The sequence below is a fragment of the Neophocaena asiaeorientalis genome, unplaced genomic scaffold, assembly GCF_003031525.2.
Source record: "Neophocaena asiaeorientalis asiaeorientalis breed wild unplaced genomic scaffold, Neophocaena_asiaeorientalis_V1.1 scaffold421, whole genome shotgun sequence".
Classification (NCBI taxonomy): Eukaryota; Metazoa; Chordata; class Mammalia; order Artiodactyla; family Phocoenidae; genus Neophocaena; species Neophocaena asiaeorientalis.
The window spans coordinates 1,376,049-1,391,524 of record NW_020173273.1 but is presented as its reverse complement, the minus strand read 5'-3'; the positions used below and the strand labels follow the sequence as shown (position 1 = coordinate 1,391,524).

At 30.9% G+C, this 15,476-nt stretch overlaps 1 protein-coding gene across 2 annotated transcripts in view; it reads right to left on the bottom strand.

The window, feature by feature from the left end:
• Nucleotides 1–7,982: 7,982 nt before the first annotated feature.
• GULP1 (GULP PTB domain containing engulfment adaptor 1) overlaps nt 7,983–15,476 on the bottom strand; it is a 262,706-nt gene continuing 255,212 nt past the window's right edge. For both annotated transcript variants that reach the window (XM_024746061.1, XM_024746062.1), the window contains one exon: nt 7,983–9,955. In XM_024746061.1, coding sequence (XP_024601829.1) covers nt 9,884–9,955 — 72 coding nt within the window. In that variant the 3' untranslated portion in view covers nt 7,983–9,883. The remainder of the gene's footprint in view (nt 9,956–15,476) is intronic.

Sequence of the window (15,476 nt, the reverse complement as noted above, 5' to 3'; positions counted from 1 at the left end):
GGTGTGAGGTGATATCTCATTGTGGTTTTGACTTACATTTCTCTGATGATTAGTGATGTTGAGCATCTTTTCAGGTGCCTGGAAGTCATCTGTGTCTTCTTTGGAAAAATGTTTATTCAGATACTCTGCCCATTTTCTAATCAGGTTGTTTGTTTTTTTGATGTTGAGTTGTATGAGTTCTTTGGATATTAACCCCTTATCAGATATATTGTTTGCAAATATCTTCTCACATTCAGTAGGTGGTCTTTTCATTTTGTTGATAGTTTTCCTCTGCTGTGCAAAAGCTTTAGTTTGATGTGGTCCCATTGGTTTATTTTTGCTTTTGTTTCCCTTGCCTGAGGAGACAGATTTCCCCTCCCCCCACAAAACAACAAAAAAACAAAAACACAAAACAAAACAAAAACCTACTAAAACCAATGTCAAAGAGCTTACTATGTATGTTTTTTTGTAGAAGTTTTATGGTTTCAGGTCTTACACCTAAGTCTTTAATGCATTTTGAACCACATGATTTGATATTTGAACTCTTTATTTTAATAGGGTATCTACAACTTGTGGACTTTAGGCTATTCACATAGAAACCCACTATTCCATGTTGTGCTTTCACAAATATAGGAATAAAGAATTATGACATAGTAATCAGAAGTTTCTGCCAAATTATCCATAACACTTCATGTACTCTGGGAAAAAACCTAAGCTAGAACAGTTGATAGTAAATGATCCTTTTATCACAGCACTAATAGATGGCTTCTGTTCTACTGAAATAACTCAATGGGAGATACTGAATAAAGTTTTTTTGTCAATAGTACCATATGTAGAGCTAAATTAATATGGGTTCAGAAAAAAGCATCACTTATATGGGTAAGCTAACTTAAAAATCTTGTGTAGAACAAATTAACAATATGTAGCATTAAATACATACATTAAAATTAAGAAATAGAAACTTGTTTTGCAAATTTATTTTCACAAAATCTTGATATGAAAACAAACACATTTAATGAATATATACATATTTATTGTACTTTATTTGTTTTTCAAAATTTGAAGTTCTTACAAAAGCTTAAATATAGTGGACCTCTCTGCCTCTCAAGCTGAAACTGTCTGGAATATTGCTATAAATAAATAGAAATCACATTTTTCTACATCCATAATTGCCTTGGCTTTACTTCATACTAATTTATAATTATGATGAAGTTTCAATAAAGTCAAGAATAATATTATGAGAACATCTGAATAAGTATGTACTTTAAAATTAGAATAAAAATTTTCTGTATGGTAATCTATAATCTATACAAAAGTCTTTCATAATTTTTGATTCCTATTTATTTAGGCAGAATAGATATTTAGATGCAATAAGCTTGATTAAAATGTATAACTGATATTGTTTGCAACTCTCTTTTGAGGCTGTATCTAAGAAAAAAAGGCAGCATGAAATTTCTGTTCAACAGTCTACTTTAGAGCCACATTCTGTAGTTTGCTAATAACTTTTCCATATTATGCTGATCTGCAATTTTTGAAACCATATTTTTAACCCAAGCAGTTGGCATAATTTCTAGAGCAACTGCTTTGTTCTGGGAAATCTGGCTGCCATGGTTAGTGGTTTGACTACAATATTTCCATACGAGTAAGTTCCCACTGATGTATTTGTGGTTTCACATACACCAAGAAATATTCTGTGATGACTGCTGGATGGAAAAGATTGTTCATCTCACAATGATCTTTCTGGCCACATAGACATACCACAATCTGTATCAGTAATCTTGAAATTTTGGCAGTCATAAATATACATTATTCTTGCCAGTATATATTCATTATTTAGATGGCTTTCTTTTGATGTTTTAGCCTTTAGGAAATGAAAGAAAAAAGAAATATGTCTCTAACATTTTTCCAGTTTTTTTTTTTTTTTTGAGAGAGAGATAGAGACTTCTCTTGCTGGAAAGGGAGTATAGTCAGAGTGGAGATGCAGCCAGGGTGCAGAAATTTCAATTGTCTCTTCAAAATATGTGCAGTTAAGTCACATAAAAGAATCAGTGAAGGGCAATAACTTGTTTTTTCTTTCAGTCTTTACCCACCTAAGAGAACAGACTCCAGTCAGCACAAAAGGGCTTCATCAGAGAAGCCTTTTAACATAAAGCATCTGTCTTAAGTTTAAAAATACGACTTCAATTTTCCTCTTAAATACCATGACTGCTGACCTTTTGAAACAGAGCTGAAGTTTCTCTCTACTTGAAATTGCTCATTCTCATGAAGAACAATAATCAATTAATGCATTTATTTTAATCTCGCTTAGCCTTTCTTGAAAGCAAGCACATTCCAAAATAGCTCTCTGTGCTCTTTAAATCCTAGTGACACTGTTTTATTATACATCTGAAAAATGAATTTGCTATAGCAATTTTCCTGATAATTGTTAAAGGAAAATATAAGTGGTATTACATGCAAGTTAATATTACATATTATATGATATAAAAACACTGCTGAACAGCCTTTTACATATAAAATTCAAAATGATAAAACATGGTCTTCCTTTTACTTTTCCATTAATTTTGTTTTGTTGGTTGTTAGACAATTTTCATGCATTGCTTTTTGGGACGTTTTTATACAATTTTCCTTTGACCTTCTAATTTTTAGTTGGGGAACAGTACAGGAAACAATCTGGTTTTGATGGAATCCCAAATTTTTGTAAGTGTGTGTTCTAAATAAACTCAGCTAGGTCATATGATTTATGTGCTTTCCATGGTCTTATTGACATTGTGTGTACAAACTTTCTAATTAATTTTATTTGATCATATAGACAGTTTTAATTGTTTCTTTTAAAAAAATTGAACTGTTTGCTAAGAAAGAGGTACTGCTTTAGAGTTTTTTGGCAAGATAACTTCGTAAGGTTTGTACAGATTTGCTCAATTTGCATGGCAAAAATAAATGCTCAAGCTCCTGTGGTTTTCAAGGACAGCTGTTTTCTCTAGTTTCAGATCTGTGATTAAGCCTTAAGGAAGGGATACATAGTGATGAGAAACGCAGTTGGTGCCTTTGGAAGATCTAACAGGCATGCTGGGGATTTTTATGTTCTCTGTGTGTTTCTTTTCTTTATAGGTACAGTAATAAGAAAAACTTTACCAAAAAAGTGACACAAAGGGGTGTAATACAACATATGTCAAAGGCAAGTTTTATTTGAATACATTTCAAGAAAATATTCTAGTATTCACATTCTCACATATGAAGCTTCATTATAAAACTTGTGGAGAAAAGCAGTACATATCTCTGTGAATCTAAATATTTGACTCCATGTAAACATATTTAAGAATACTTGTGCTTTGATATTGTTTCTGCTGTCCTTTTTTAAGGGATTTTGGACAGCCAGATGCGTCATTTACCTAGGATTCATTGATTCAATATTTATTTATAACTGGTATGTAAATAAAATACAAAATATTGCTTTCTGTGACAATTTTTTTAAACTTTGGTTTATTTGGAGAACTTCCTTCCTTTTACGCCAAGAATAGCTAAAGTTCAGGAATGTTATGAACCCCATTACATGACTTTCCCAAAGTCAAAGATCAGTCTAGAGTTATAACCGTGTCATATCACAGTATGAAGTTTTAAATCCTAGTTCAGTGTTTCCGTATAGATCAGACTGAGTTGTTTTAAAGTAAATGCAGTTTACAGGTGTAATTTTTTTTTTAATTACTTAAAAATTCACATAACGTTTAGTTGAGAGATTTTCAAAATCAAGTGATTCTAAGAAAGTGATATATGTTTTTCTAATAGCCATGGATAGCAGGAAGTCATGAAAGAAGTGTCCAGCTTATCTTCAGGCATTTTCCTTTTCATTTTTTATTTATTTTTATTTTTTTGTGGTACGCGGGCCTCTCACTGTTGTGGCCTCTCCCGTTGCGGAGCACAGGCTCCGGACGCACAGGCTCAGTGGCCATGGCTCACGGACCTAGCCGCTCTGCGGCAGGGGGAATCTTCCCGGACCGGGGCACGAACCCGTGTCCCCTGCATCGGCAGGCGGACTCTCAACCACTGTGCCACCAGGGAAGCCTGGCATTTTCCTTTTTAAATCCTTTTATGTAGAAAAGATGGAAAATGGAGGCATTTCCAGAGAACTAGGGGGAATTAAAGAGGAATTACTGTAAAACAGGTTTTTACATAATTGCATCATACTTATTACTCCCTAGCCTGCAAATGGTCTAAGTTTTCTGAAAAATGAATAGGTCAGGTATCTGTGCATAGTCACTTTGTCACATGTGGTTAGTTGGCATGTCTGAACATTTATGACTATCTCCCCACTATCTGTCTCCCACTATCTGTCTCCTCCTATTCCTTGTACTGTCGAGTACAAGTTTGGGTTTTTTTTTTTTTTTAATGAATGCAGATACCAAGAATAAAATAAATGGAAAACTAAATAGCTAAATGAAGTGCATACGTTTGTGTGTGTGACAGAAATTAAGCTGAATCTTTGCCAAAATTTCTCTGCATTCATACACTTCCTACATGTATGGTAGGAAGTGTTAATATATTTTGCAAAAATCAATAAAATACTGTCTTGGAAACATCATTTAAATATATTTTTAGTAAAGTATTTTTTTAACTTTTCTATTTGTTTAATAAAGTTTTTTAAAAAAACTTTTCTGTTTTCTTTTCTGTTAAAAAAACACTTTCTATTTAATACCAATTATTAAATGATATTCATATTAAATTTTAAAAGTATATAAAAAACCAAAATGACACAAAGCAATGGAAAATAGTAACACTTTAAAATTAGTCCCATAGCTACATTAATTTTTTCAACTATTAATAGACTTAGCCATAAAATTCTTTTATTTTTTTCTATCAAAATGTAGCCAAGAAACAAACAGCTTTCTTTGCTTTCTTTGCAGGAAAGAACCAGTATCTGGATTATTTCCAGTCCATCCAGACAGCTATTTCAACTGGAACAAGTGACCTTTGGAACAGAATAGAACATAGCAGCCTGGCCAGACAGAGGGGAGGGAGTAGGCAACTGGGAAGGGCCCCAAAATGTTCCTATGAAATGTCGTTTGAAGTAAGAGGACAATAAAAAACTAAGGACAAATAAATGAACTTAAAAATATTTAAGGCCAATGAAAACTGTGTGACCGCAACATGGGATTCAAGGAAAGATGCAGTTTGAGTCTTTACCTATCATTCTTTAACTCACATGCTCAACAAATATAGTTTTTCACCCTCTGAGTCCAGGCAATGTCCCTTAATTATAAAACATTCATCTTTGAGTCCTCACAGTCTCATTGAAGCTATAATAATCAATTAATAAAAATCAATATTAACATAATTAATATAAACAATAGTCAATTGTTTTTCCTCCCTTGAGTGAGCCAGATTTCCTTAGTCTCTGAATCTATGGTGATTAATAGATGCTCATAGAGAATGTCAAGGTCTTTATTTAGCAGATCATTGCTACATAAGATAAAAGTTAAAATACTGGTAAAGATTTTATCAGAAAGGACAAAGTGGTTATCTTCTCTTAAGATTTACTTGGAAGGCATGTTGTTCTTTTCTTTCACAGGGAGCATAAGAAGTTTTAGTTTACATCATTAGCAAGAAACATGCTAAAGAATCATTTAACCTTTTACTGAACGCTTTATGGGTAAAGTGTTGTGCGTGGCACCGAAGAAGATACAAAACTGTCAAAGCAATACTTCATTAAGATTTCTGGAGGATAAACAGAAAAGTTTTTTTTAAAAACTTTATTAAACAAATAGAAAAGTTTAAAAAATACATTATTAAAAATATATTTAAATGATGTTTCCAAGACAGTATTTTATTGATTTTTGCAAAATATATTAATAATGACAAGTTGATAAACTAAAAGTTACAGAGAAAATGCTATGAGATTTCAGAATGTCCTTTAACAGAGAACTTAATTAGGTCCTGCGCATACTGGGGAATTCTTTTAAGAAGGTATCTCCTACAACTTCTAGCCAGACTCCCTTTAATGAAAACAGCAACATTTAAAAGTCTGATGCAAGTTCCAAAGTGCCTATAGAGCTGCTTGCAAACTGGAAATGTTTGGCTCAATGAATTTTGAGTATGCATCTGAATAAACACCAAAAATGTGGCTAAAGGTAAATATAAGGTAATTATATAAGCAAAGTTTCAATTACACAGTTGTAGTGGTACTATTAGCTCACACAAAACCCAATGTTAGTGATACAGAAATAAGAAATCCAGCTATTTCAATTTATCATGTAGCGATAAATTTTTATCAGAAAAAATCAAAGTGAGCTTTCAAACTCAACTTCTTAAGTATGCCATCCTTTGTATATTATTAACTATGATTTTGGAATTAGTGTGTCTTCCGATCAATGAACTAGAGTGGAAATAAATGAATTCAGAGAAAGGAAATGTCTTCTGCTATTTAAATAATACCCAATTTCATAAAAATTCACTTGAAAGCAAAGAAATAGAAGACCATACATTATTTTAAGAGGTGGTCTCCTCACTAGAGTAAAGGAATCCCATTTTAGATGAATTCCAGAGAAATATGTTTTGAGGGAGAGAATTCTCCCTCAAATCCAAATGGGTTACATTTGGATCTTAATAACATAAGGTCAAGACATGGAATGAGTGTATAAGAATTAAGGTTTGGGTCGAATTTATGAAATGGGTGTTGGAAGGGGAAGTTCTTGAGACAGTCGTCTGAGGTTATCTAGGAAGGTGAGGACAATTAAATTAGGCACTTCCTGCATGAGACACAGGGATCTGAGGGTAATACTAGCCATGCCCGTATCAACAGTGTGTTAACTGCTCGTAAAGAGTGTAGTTTGGGTGGAGTCTGGGTTTTAGTTGTCAAAATTGAGTCCAAGATTCTTCAAAAAATTTAACAGAGGCTGAAACCCCAAATCATGAATAAATATTGAATTTGGAACTATAGATGGAAACACTGGAACAGAAAAATATTAACAGCCAGGTTTTTTTCATGGTTATGTTAAGTAACATCAAAAGGAGTAAAAACAAAAGTCAATATTTAGAAATGCATCAACACAAAAATCTATCAGAAGTTCTATCTGAGAATGAATTCCCATAATGTGACTAAAATTAAAAAAAAATCAAATCCAAAATACAAGAAACAGGAAGAGGTGAAGAAAATTATTGTCATTGGCCTGTCTTCATAAGCTTCACACTGGATATCTAACATTATAGACACTAGCCAGTGCTAGGTACCCAAATTTAAACATAGTTAAATATTAATATTTTAAAGGAAATTTTTGGTTAACACAGTACTTTAATACATATAGGTTTTCATTTATTAATTCAAATATTTGCCTTACTTTTCCTTTATGACAATAAACTAACTGAAGACAGGGATCTTGTCACCTTCAATTTAACAACGTCTGTTAGCAAACTTACGAGATGTTTTCCTACCCACCTAATACATGATATTCACATAGAGTAATAAATGAATTTTAGTGAACAGATGGATGAATTGTTCATTGGTGTGCAAAGCTGTGCATGTGAGTCCTGTGTACCATTAAAATACTTAACATTGTGTTTTGAATAGACTCAAAACTTCATAATATTCTAATTAGCCACCATTCAAATTCTATTATCAAGTCCACCTTTTTAAGACTACCAGCCAAGATACCCTTTGTATTACTAGCTTAAAAAGACTCTCTATTCTGAAAAGAGATATTTACGTAATACAGTTATTACACCAGATGCTTCTGGTGAAAGGAACCAAACTATGACCTCTCTCACCAGCAGGATGAAATCCATTGTTTTCACAACTGAATTATGTTGGATCATAAAGCTAAAATGTGTGTGGGCTGTAAGAAATGAAGTTAAAGTCTTTTTCTGCTTTCTTCTTTCTCTTTCTGTCTTTCTTTTGGCACCAATCTATGACCAGGAAAATCTGGCATGAAATTAGCTTCAGAATGTGTCTAAATTAATTAGAGGTTATTTAATGAGTTATATATACAAATATAAATTATACAATTTAATTTATTTAAAATCATTTATTCTCAGCAAAATCAAACATATCATTGAGTTTACATAGAAATACAATTTGCAACTGTATCTTCATAAAAATGCACTGGTGAAATAAATGTTCATAATTAATGACCAATTATATACTATTTAATCATGCCAGTAGTAGAACTGATTACCATTGAAAATTGGTACAATAACATATTTTAAATGTGCAAAGTACTCTATTGTGTTACCATTGATAATAAATCGCCACTAAATATATACCTATTACACAAAGCTTTATAAAGTACAATAAAAATACAAATTCTATCTGTTAAAAAAAGCCATTGATATGGCTTCTAAACATCCTCATTATACAAATTCCGAAATACTATATGACAAACAAAATTATAAAGACTCTTCTTTATGAAACATATACTACCCTCTAATTAAGGTACAACTTAGCAGATAACAGAAAGCAAACAAGAAAGCTTATATACACCACAGAACATTATGGGGATACATACAAATATAATATTGCATAAGCCTATTTGATTTCTGTTCCTAGTGAAAATGTACCTTTAGCATGTGAAGAAAATTCCCATGACTAAAGGAAAAGAAACATTTTTGAGATCTACCCTCAATCTAAGCTCATATTTTCATTAATTTAATTTTTTTTCTTATAATGTGATGAACCAAATTATAAATTTGACCACAAATTTTGCTGCACTCAGTACAAATTACAGTCTGTTACATAATGGGCAAAGGTGTAAGAAACAAACATTTTTAAAAGTCAGAGTTCATCAGCACATCAAGAATCAGCTGCAAGAAAAGGTTATTGTTCATGTTAAAGACTAAACTGAGCAGCAATTTCATTTTTGTGAAAAATGAGATTCTGAGTCTAACGAAACAGATACAAATTAAATTTGCTAAATAATATTGATAATTCATAAAGAACAGGTGCCATAGATTTTTAACAGTATCAAAACTAATGGGTCATCACAAAATAAACTTTGGTGAGAAAATATCTTTATCAAAGGAGAAGATATAAGAAGGATAGTCTTATTCAGTTCAGAAAAAATATATTTGGTAAAGTATATATGGGTAATAGATACTGCAACTATAGACAGCATATATTCCAAATGTTTTTTTCAGAAACTTCAGATCAGATGATGTTTAGTAATGTAACTTATCTCATTAGAAATTAAATTTTATTTTAAGTGTTTTGTAAATAGCAAATTTTCATTTTTTCCACAATCTTTATTTATGAAATAAATATTTAGAGTGTAGCTGATAATAATAACTAACATTATTACCTTGCTTATACTAATAAGTACTCTAAATACATTTAGTTTAATTATTATTGGAATTTATATTTTTGTTATTTTACCTGCTAAAATGATCTGGTGGTATTATATTCAAAGTTTACATTTTCCCAATAATATGAACAACATTTCATACATAAAATGACATCTGTCTAAATCAATGGTAACATGTCTATTGGTCTGAATATAGAACATATTTAGTTTGGCATTGGTGTATCTCTTCAGGACTCTGAAAGGTATCTTTAAGGTATGGCTTTTGGGAAATCAGTAATAAACTAGCATCCTAGAAAATGAACTTAAATTTGAAGAAGCTAATTATTTAGAGCTCAGACACAGGCAGATATTTGGATAATTTGTCTTTCAATTATAAATTCTTCTACAAACAAACAGAAAGGAACATAAAAGTATGATTTACTTTACAGTGAGTTGTTTTTAAAACAAAATGCTACAGTTCAACAGTGAAAGTATGAGGAAATTTTACTGAAATAATTTTCAGAAAGTTATGAGATTCAAAAATATATTGGTACATGTATAATACCTGTCATAAGTAATAATGAATAATAGATATGTATACAAAACAAATTTAACAGATTCAAGACCTCTTGTTCTTGACATCAGCACCTGCTGTCTAACGGGTCGAGACAAAATACTGTGCCTTCAAGAGTTAGTCCCATTTTGAACCCCTCCTGCAAAATAAAGTAAAATCATTAAAATAGGAAATGCTCATAGCAAAAAAAAAAAAAAAAAAAAAAAAAAAAAAACAACAAAAAACCCCGTAAATGAAAGAGAGTATGAGCAGAAGTTGAAATCTCCATGTTTTGATCAACTAAGAAATAATTATATGTCAAATGATGTTGGCTTGTCAAATTTTTATCAAATGCTTTTATACCCGTTAGCATTTTAAATGTTTTAAATATACATGAGGTTAGCACGCATAAGAGATAGAAGAAAACAGAAATATGTGGAATTAAGTAATTTTAAGACTTAAATGTTTCTTTTCAGTGAAGTCTACTTTATGTCATTCTACTGTAGCTTAAATCCCTTGGCTTTAAAGGTCAATATTCATATAAGTAAGACAGCTAGACCTCAAGGTGATGACAGCCTGATAGTTTTCACCTTTTCTTCTTGGTTACCACTATCCAGAGCCTGGTAAAATAAATTGCATTGTATTCCCTAAATGCAATGCTGTATCCTGTGTGTAACACAGGACTGCAGACCACTTCGCCATGGAGAAAGCTTCCTCTACTAGCCTTGTAGCTGCAAATTATTGCTTTGAATTCCACTCACCTCTAGCATGTTTTAGATGCTTCTAGAAGTTAAATTTCTTTTGATTTATTGAGACCAAGTACCCAATTGCCATGAAAAAAATTTTTTTGAAGATTTTTGAGTTAAAAGTTAGTGGTAAAGATGTTTGTCCTTCTCTACTCCCCAGCTCTCTTCTTTTCTGTACAAGGTAGTTGAACTATGGGCCATCTCTGGTCTTACCACCTTCCTCATTCCCATTCTTGCTCATAAAATGAAATGTAGACAAAAGTCTATTCCTGAGGAAAAGAAAATCTCTCTCTAAGAGGAGGCTTTTGTCCTCTGTTCTGCTTTGTGTTTTGTTTAATTAGATGGTATCTACTCGTGTGTTAGCCAATTGCATATCTATCTGCATTTCCTCAAGTTACTTTCATTTAGAACCGGTATTTAATGTACTTACTATAAATCCAATGTAAACATTATCATATAGAGGAAGAAAATCATTACAAAATACAAGCCACACCTTTTTCGCTGTTAATGTTTAAAGAACACTCTTCATTATGCTTAAGCACAAAGACCACACGGCAATGCCATCACTTTAAGGGTTTTTCAAAAGTACTTCTCGGTATTTGGAATACAAATTATATTTAGTTAAGTAAAAGTCAGAGTACTTACCATTGTTTTAAAAGCCTATTCTGGTCACAAGAGAAATATTTTGCCACATGTATGCATATTTTTTTAAACAGCCGCCAAATACTCAGAAAAGTCAATACTTTAAACTGAAAATATTGTAAATAAACTGCTTTTTAAAATATTTTATTTGGATATCTGAGGATCTATGTACTATATCATCTTCTGGAATATCAGATAGATAGATAGATAGATAAGTAAGTAATGTGGATATATATTACCTTTGGAAAGATTTGATACCATTGTTTTTTAATCAGTTCATTCTGAAATTAAACCACTATCACTTCAGTTACCCTGAAAATACTATTTATCAATGTGTTATCAGTATATGAAAGGCAGAATAGTAATCAAAGTAAAATAGGGGTCATTGTTTCAACAAAAAATGTTTGTATATCACTTACAAGAATATCTCCATGTTTTTATCAGGATTCTTTAGGAGTCCTCTTAGATTAACTTAATTATCCCTTTTGACAGACACATTGTTATATGGCTCCTTGGTTTTCTTTCCCCTTAAAATTTCCCACACATTTTCTGACCCTTCCTTCTAGGCCTCATTTAGTAAGTCATGACAATGCACTCTAAATCCTTCTAAGGTTTCCATATCCTCTTGAATTTTAAATGTCTGAATGAAAATAAGGCTTATTGAACTTACATAGTGATGGAAACTATCATAAACTCATATCACACAAAATAATGATCTTATTGTTGATATATTATTAAAAATATATTTTTATATAAAATATTTTCCCCAATTGCATTTTCTTACTTTGAAACATGGAGAACAGCATATCAAGGAAGAAAAAACCTCATATGCAACAATTAACATGTTGAAGTATGTCCTTTGAGTCTCCCTTTTTTCTACTTATAAATTTAAAAAAAATTAATACAAATATAAATAACTATATATAACTTATTTAATGTATTAGATATATTATATATAAATTTCTATACTCTTTTTTAATCTTAGCAGAACAAACTTGATTATTTTGAGTCCCTGTAAAACTAATTTGATGATTTTATAATGTTCTATTAATTTTAATATAATTTATTTCCTGTATTTTATAATTATAAATAAGGTTGACTGTACGTTTTTATGCATAGAGATTTTCCACATTCATAGTTATTTTCTTCTCAGAATAGATTATATTAAAGTTTTTGACATCAAACAGAAATACAAGTATTAGTAACAAATTACTCCCCAAAGGGATGCTGTGAACTGACACTGGCCCAGCAATGATTTACAGTGTTTGTTTCACTTGTATCTTCATTTGCACTCTATATTAGTAAAAAAATATAATGTTTAATTTGCTGGATTAAAATAGCTTTTATAGTTCTTAATTTGTATGTTTTCTTTGATTAGACTTAACATGTCTATAAGTATATAGCCATCTGTGGTCTTATTTTGTGAGCTACACTTTTTTATTTATCTGTTGATTATTTAGTTTCCTAATCATTTGTCTACTTACTTTAATCATGTGTACATGATATAGTTATATTTTTTAAAGAGAAAATTTAAAAGAACTATAGAATTTAAATATAGAAATTAAATTTAAAAGAACTATAGAAGACCTTCTATAGGTGACTATATGTACATATTTTCCTTTTCCTTATAAAAATTTCTTTCCAATTCAAAAGTCTGATATATATATAGTAGTATTTCAAAAATTTTAAACTGCCCAAGGCTTCTAAAATTTATCTGAGTATTTGTTGTAGGTTTCAGCTATACATTGATCATCTCCTAAATTATTAACCAGTTGACTTAATATCACTTAATGCAAAATTCTTTCATTGACTTGTCACTCTCCTTTTTTAATGTATTAAATTATTATAACATACAAGGTACACTTCTGGGCTATCAATACTATTAAACTGATTTGCCTGTCAGTGACATGTACTAAGAAGTTTAAATTATGTCAAATCATATAAGGATATAATTGATTTCAAATAAATATCTAATTTTCTAACAATTTATAAAAACTATGGCTTAACATTTCTGTTTAAATTCTTACAGTCATGAGATATTTCTATGATTTCCTCTGAAATAAAAGAGGAAAATCCAAAATCTCACTAGGCTTATTAACTCAATATAGTTTATACAACCCATTATACTGTATTAAGTTTTTACATTATATTCAAAGATAAAAATAGTAGCTGAATGTGTGCATTCAATTAATTAGGCTAACAAGGTTAATAACAAAAGTCATTATAAATTTTAGTTAAAATATTATTTTACTTTAATTAAAGTGACCTTGCAAACACATTGTGTACTAAAAGAAACAGACAAGCAATGAGGTAGACAATGCAATAGTGATTAAGTCATTGAAAAAATAACTCCAAGTATGGGTTATAAAACCTCTTTAAACAAAACTAATAATCAGACATATACATGTGAAACTGCTTTTTGAATATTTATTAAATAAAGCATGCAAATATTAAGGTTTAGCTTTAAGAAGTTATAAGTTGTTTAAAATTATTATGAAAATAGTATACCAACCATCTCTGGCGCTACCCACCATGAAAGCAGAAAAGAATAAAAAAGACATTAAGAATATATTAGAAATGACAAAAAGAAAACAAAAGCAAAAATACCACAGTGTAACATTATTTGACTACCATATCATTAAATCATTTCAATATAGTGTTTCTCAAACTGGGTTTCTACAAAATCTGGAGATACAGGCTTATCTTCAAACATCTATAGAAAACATTTGTTGTGTGAAAATCTAAAAAACATTAATAGAAACTCTTTGTGTTTTGTATAACCTTTGAGAACAAATACTACCACATCAATGCCCATGTTTGTTTTTGTTCTTACAAAAGCATTAGTCCCAAGGTAGTACAACCATAATTGGTAAAACTAATGAAAAGGAAAATAAATTTATTTCATATGAAATAAATAAAGCATTCTCACTAAATAATCATGCACTATTTGAATGAAAGTCTCGTAGTATTTTAACTATCAAAAAGATGTGGGGAAATTGTGTCATCAAACAAGATACATGCTGATATCAACAGAAGTATGATGTTGGTGGTTTTAGTTTCAGCCAAATAAAATAATCCATGCTGCTATATTAAAGTTCTTAATCTGAATTTTATTAGGTGTTGTAATGTCGCTTTTATTTAATTTATAAGTTTTGAATTAATAGTTTTATAAGAACTATAAGGATAAAATGTATATAACTTTTTTGTAAATATTTAAGAAATGTTATAGAAATAGTTTATAGTTTAAGTCAATATTAAGGATTTAAAATAATTTTTCATGCAAAAGGGAATTATAAATCACCCAACTTGAGAAATTTTTGTTTTGACATATTCTTTAAAAACCTCAAGGTATGTTAAACAATCCAACTTTTAAAATGCAGAGGCATTATTATATTTATAATAATAAGGATATTCACATAATACCTAGAAAAGAAGACTGCTTCACACCTTCAGTCCAAAATCAGTGAAAGGATATTTATTATCTTTCTAGGAAGCAGTGTTTTATCAGTGTTAGAAGATCATAATCCACCCCTCATCTTTTTTTTCCCCAGGAAATGAAGCATAGAGAGTGAATGTATTAACCCAGGCCTAATAAATAAAAACCACTCCATCTCTTCACATCTTCTCAATCAGCTTCATATAACTGGTCTCTGCCTGAATTCTTCTGTGTATATATTGTCTTTTTGATGAAAAATAGGATATAATAACTTCATCAAAATGTAAAGGGAAATATAAAGAGAAGACTTTATTATAGTGCTTATAAGACTAATTACTAATCATTGCCCACTGTACAAAGCTTCTAAACCAATATCTTCAAACTTCCAGAACAATTCAGAATTGAAAAATAAAAGGGAGAGAAAGAAATGAAAACCCAATTGGACTACATCCCTAAGGAAGCTGTCATTTGGTGTCTGCAGTTTCAATAAGAGCCCAGAAGTTATGAACTATAGTTACAATGCTTCCTATTATTTTATACCCCTCCTCCTTTGGAATTCTTCATTTTAGCTCTCAGCTTTATTTATTAATTGAGGTAACATTGGTTTATAACATTATATAAGTTTCATGTGTGCAACAGCATATTTCGACTTCTGTACACAGGACAGCGTGTTCACCATCAAAAGTTTAGTTTCTTTTGTTTTTTTGGCCTCTCCCATTGTGGAGCACAGGCTCCGGATGCGCAGGCTCAGCGGCCATGGCTCACGGGTCCAGCCGCTCCACGGCATGTGGGATCTTCCCGGACCAGGGCACGAACCTGTGTCCCCTGCATCAGCAGGCGGACTCTCAACCACTGCG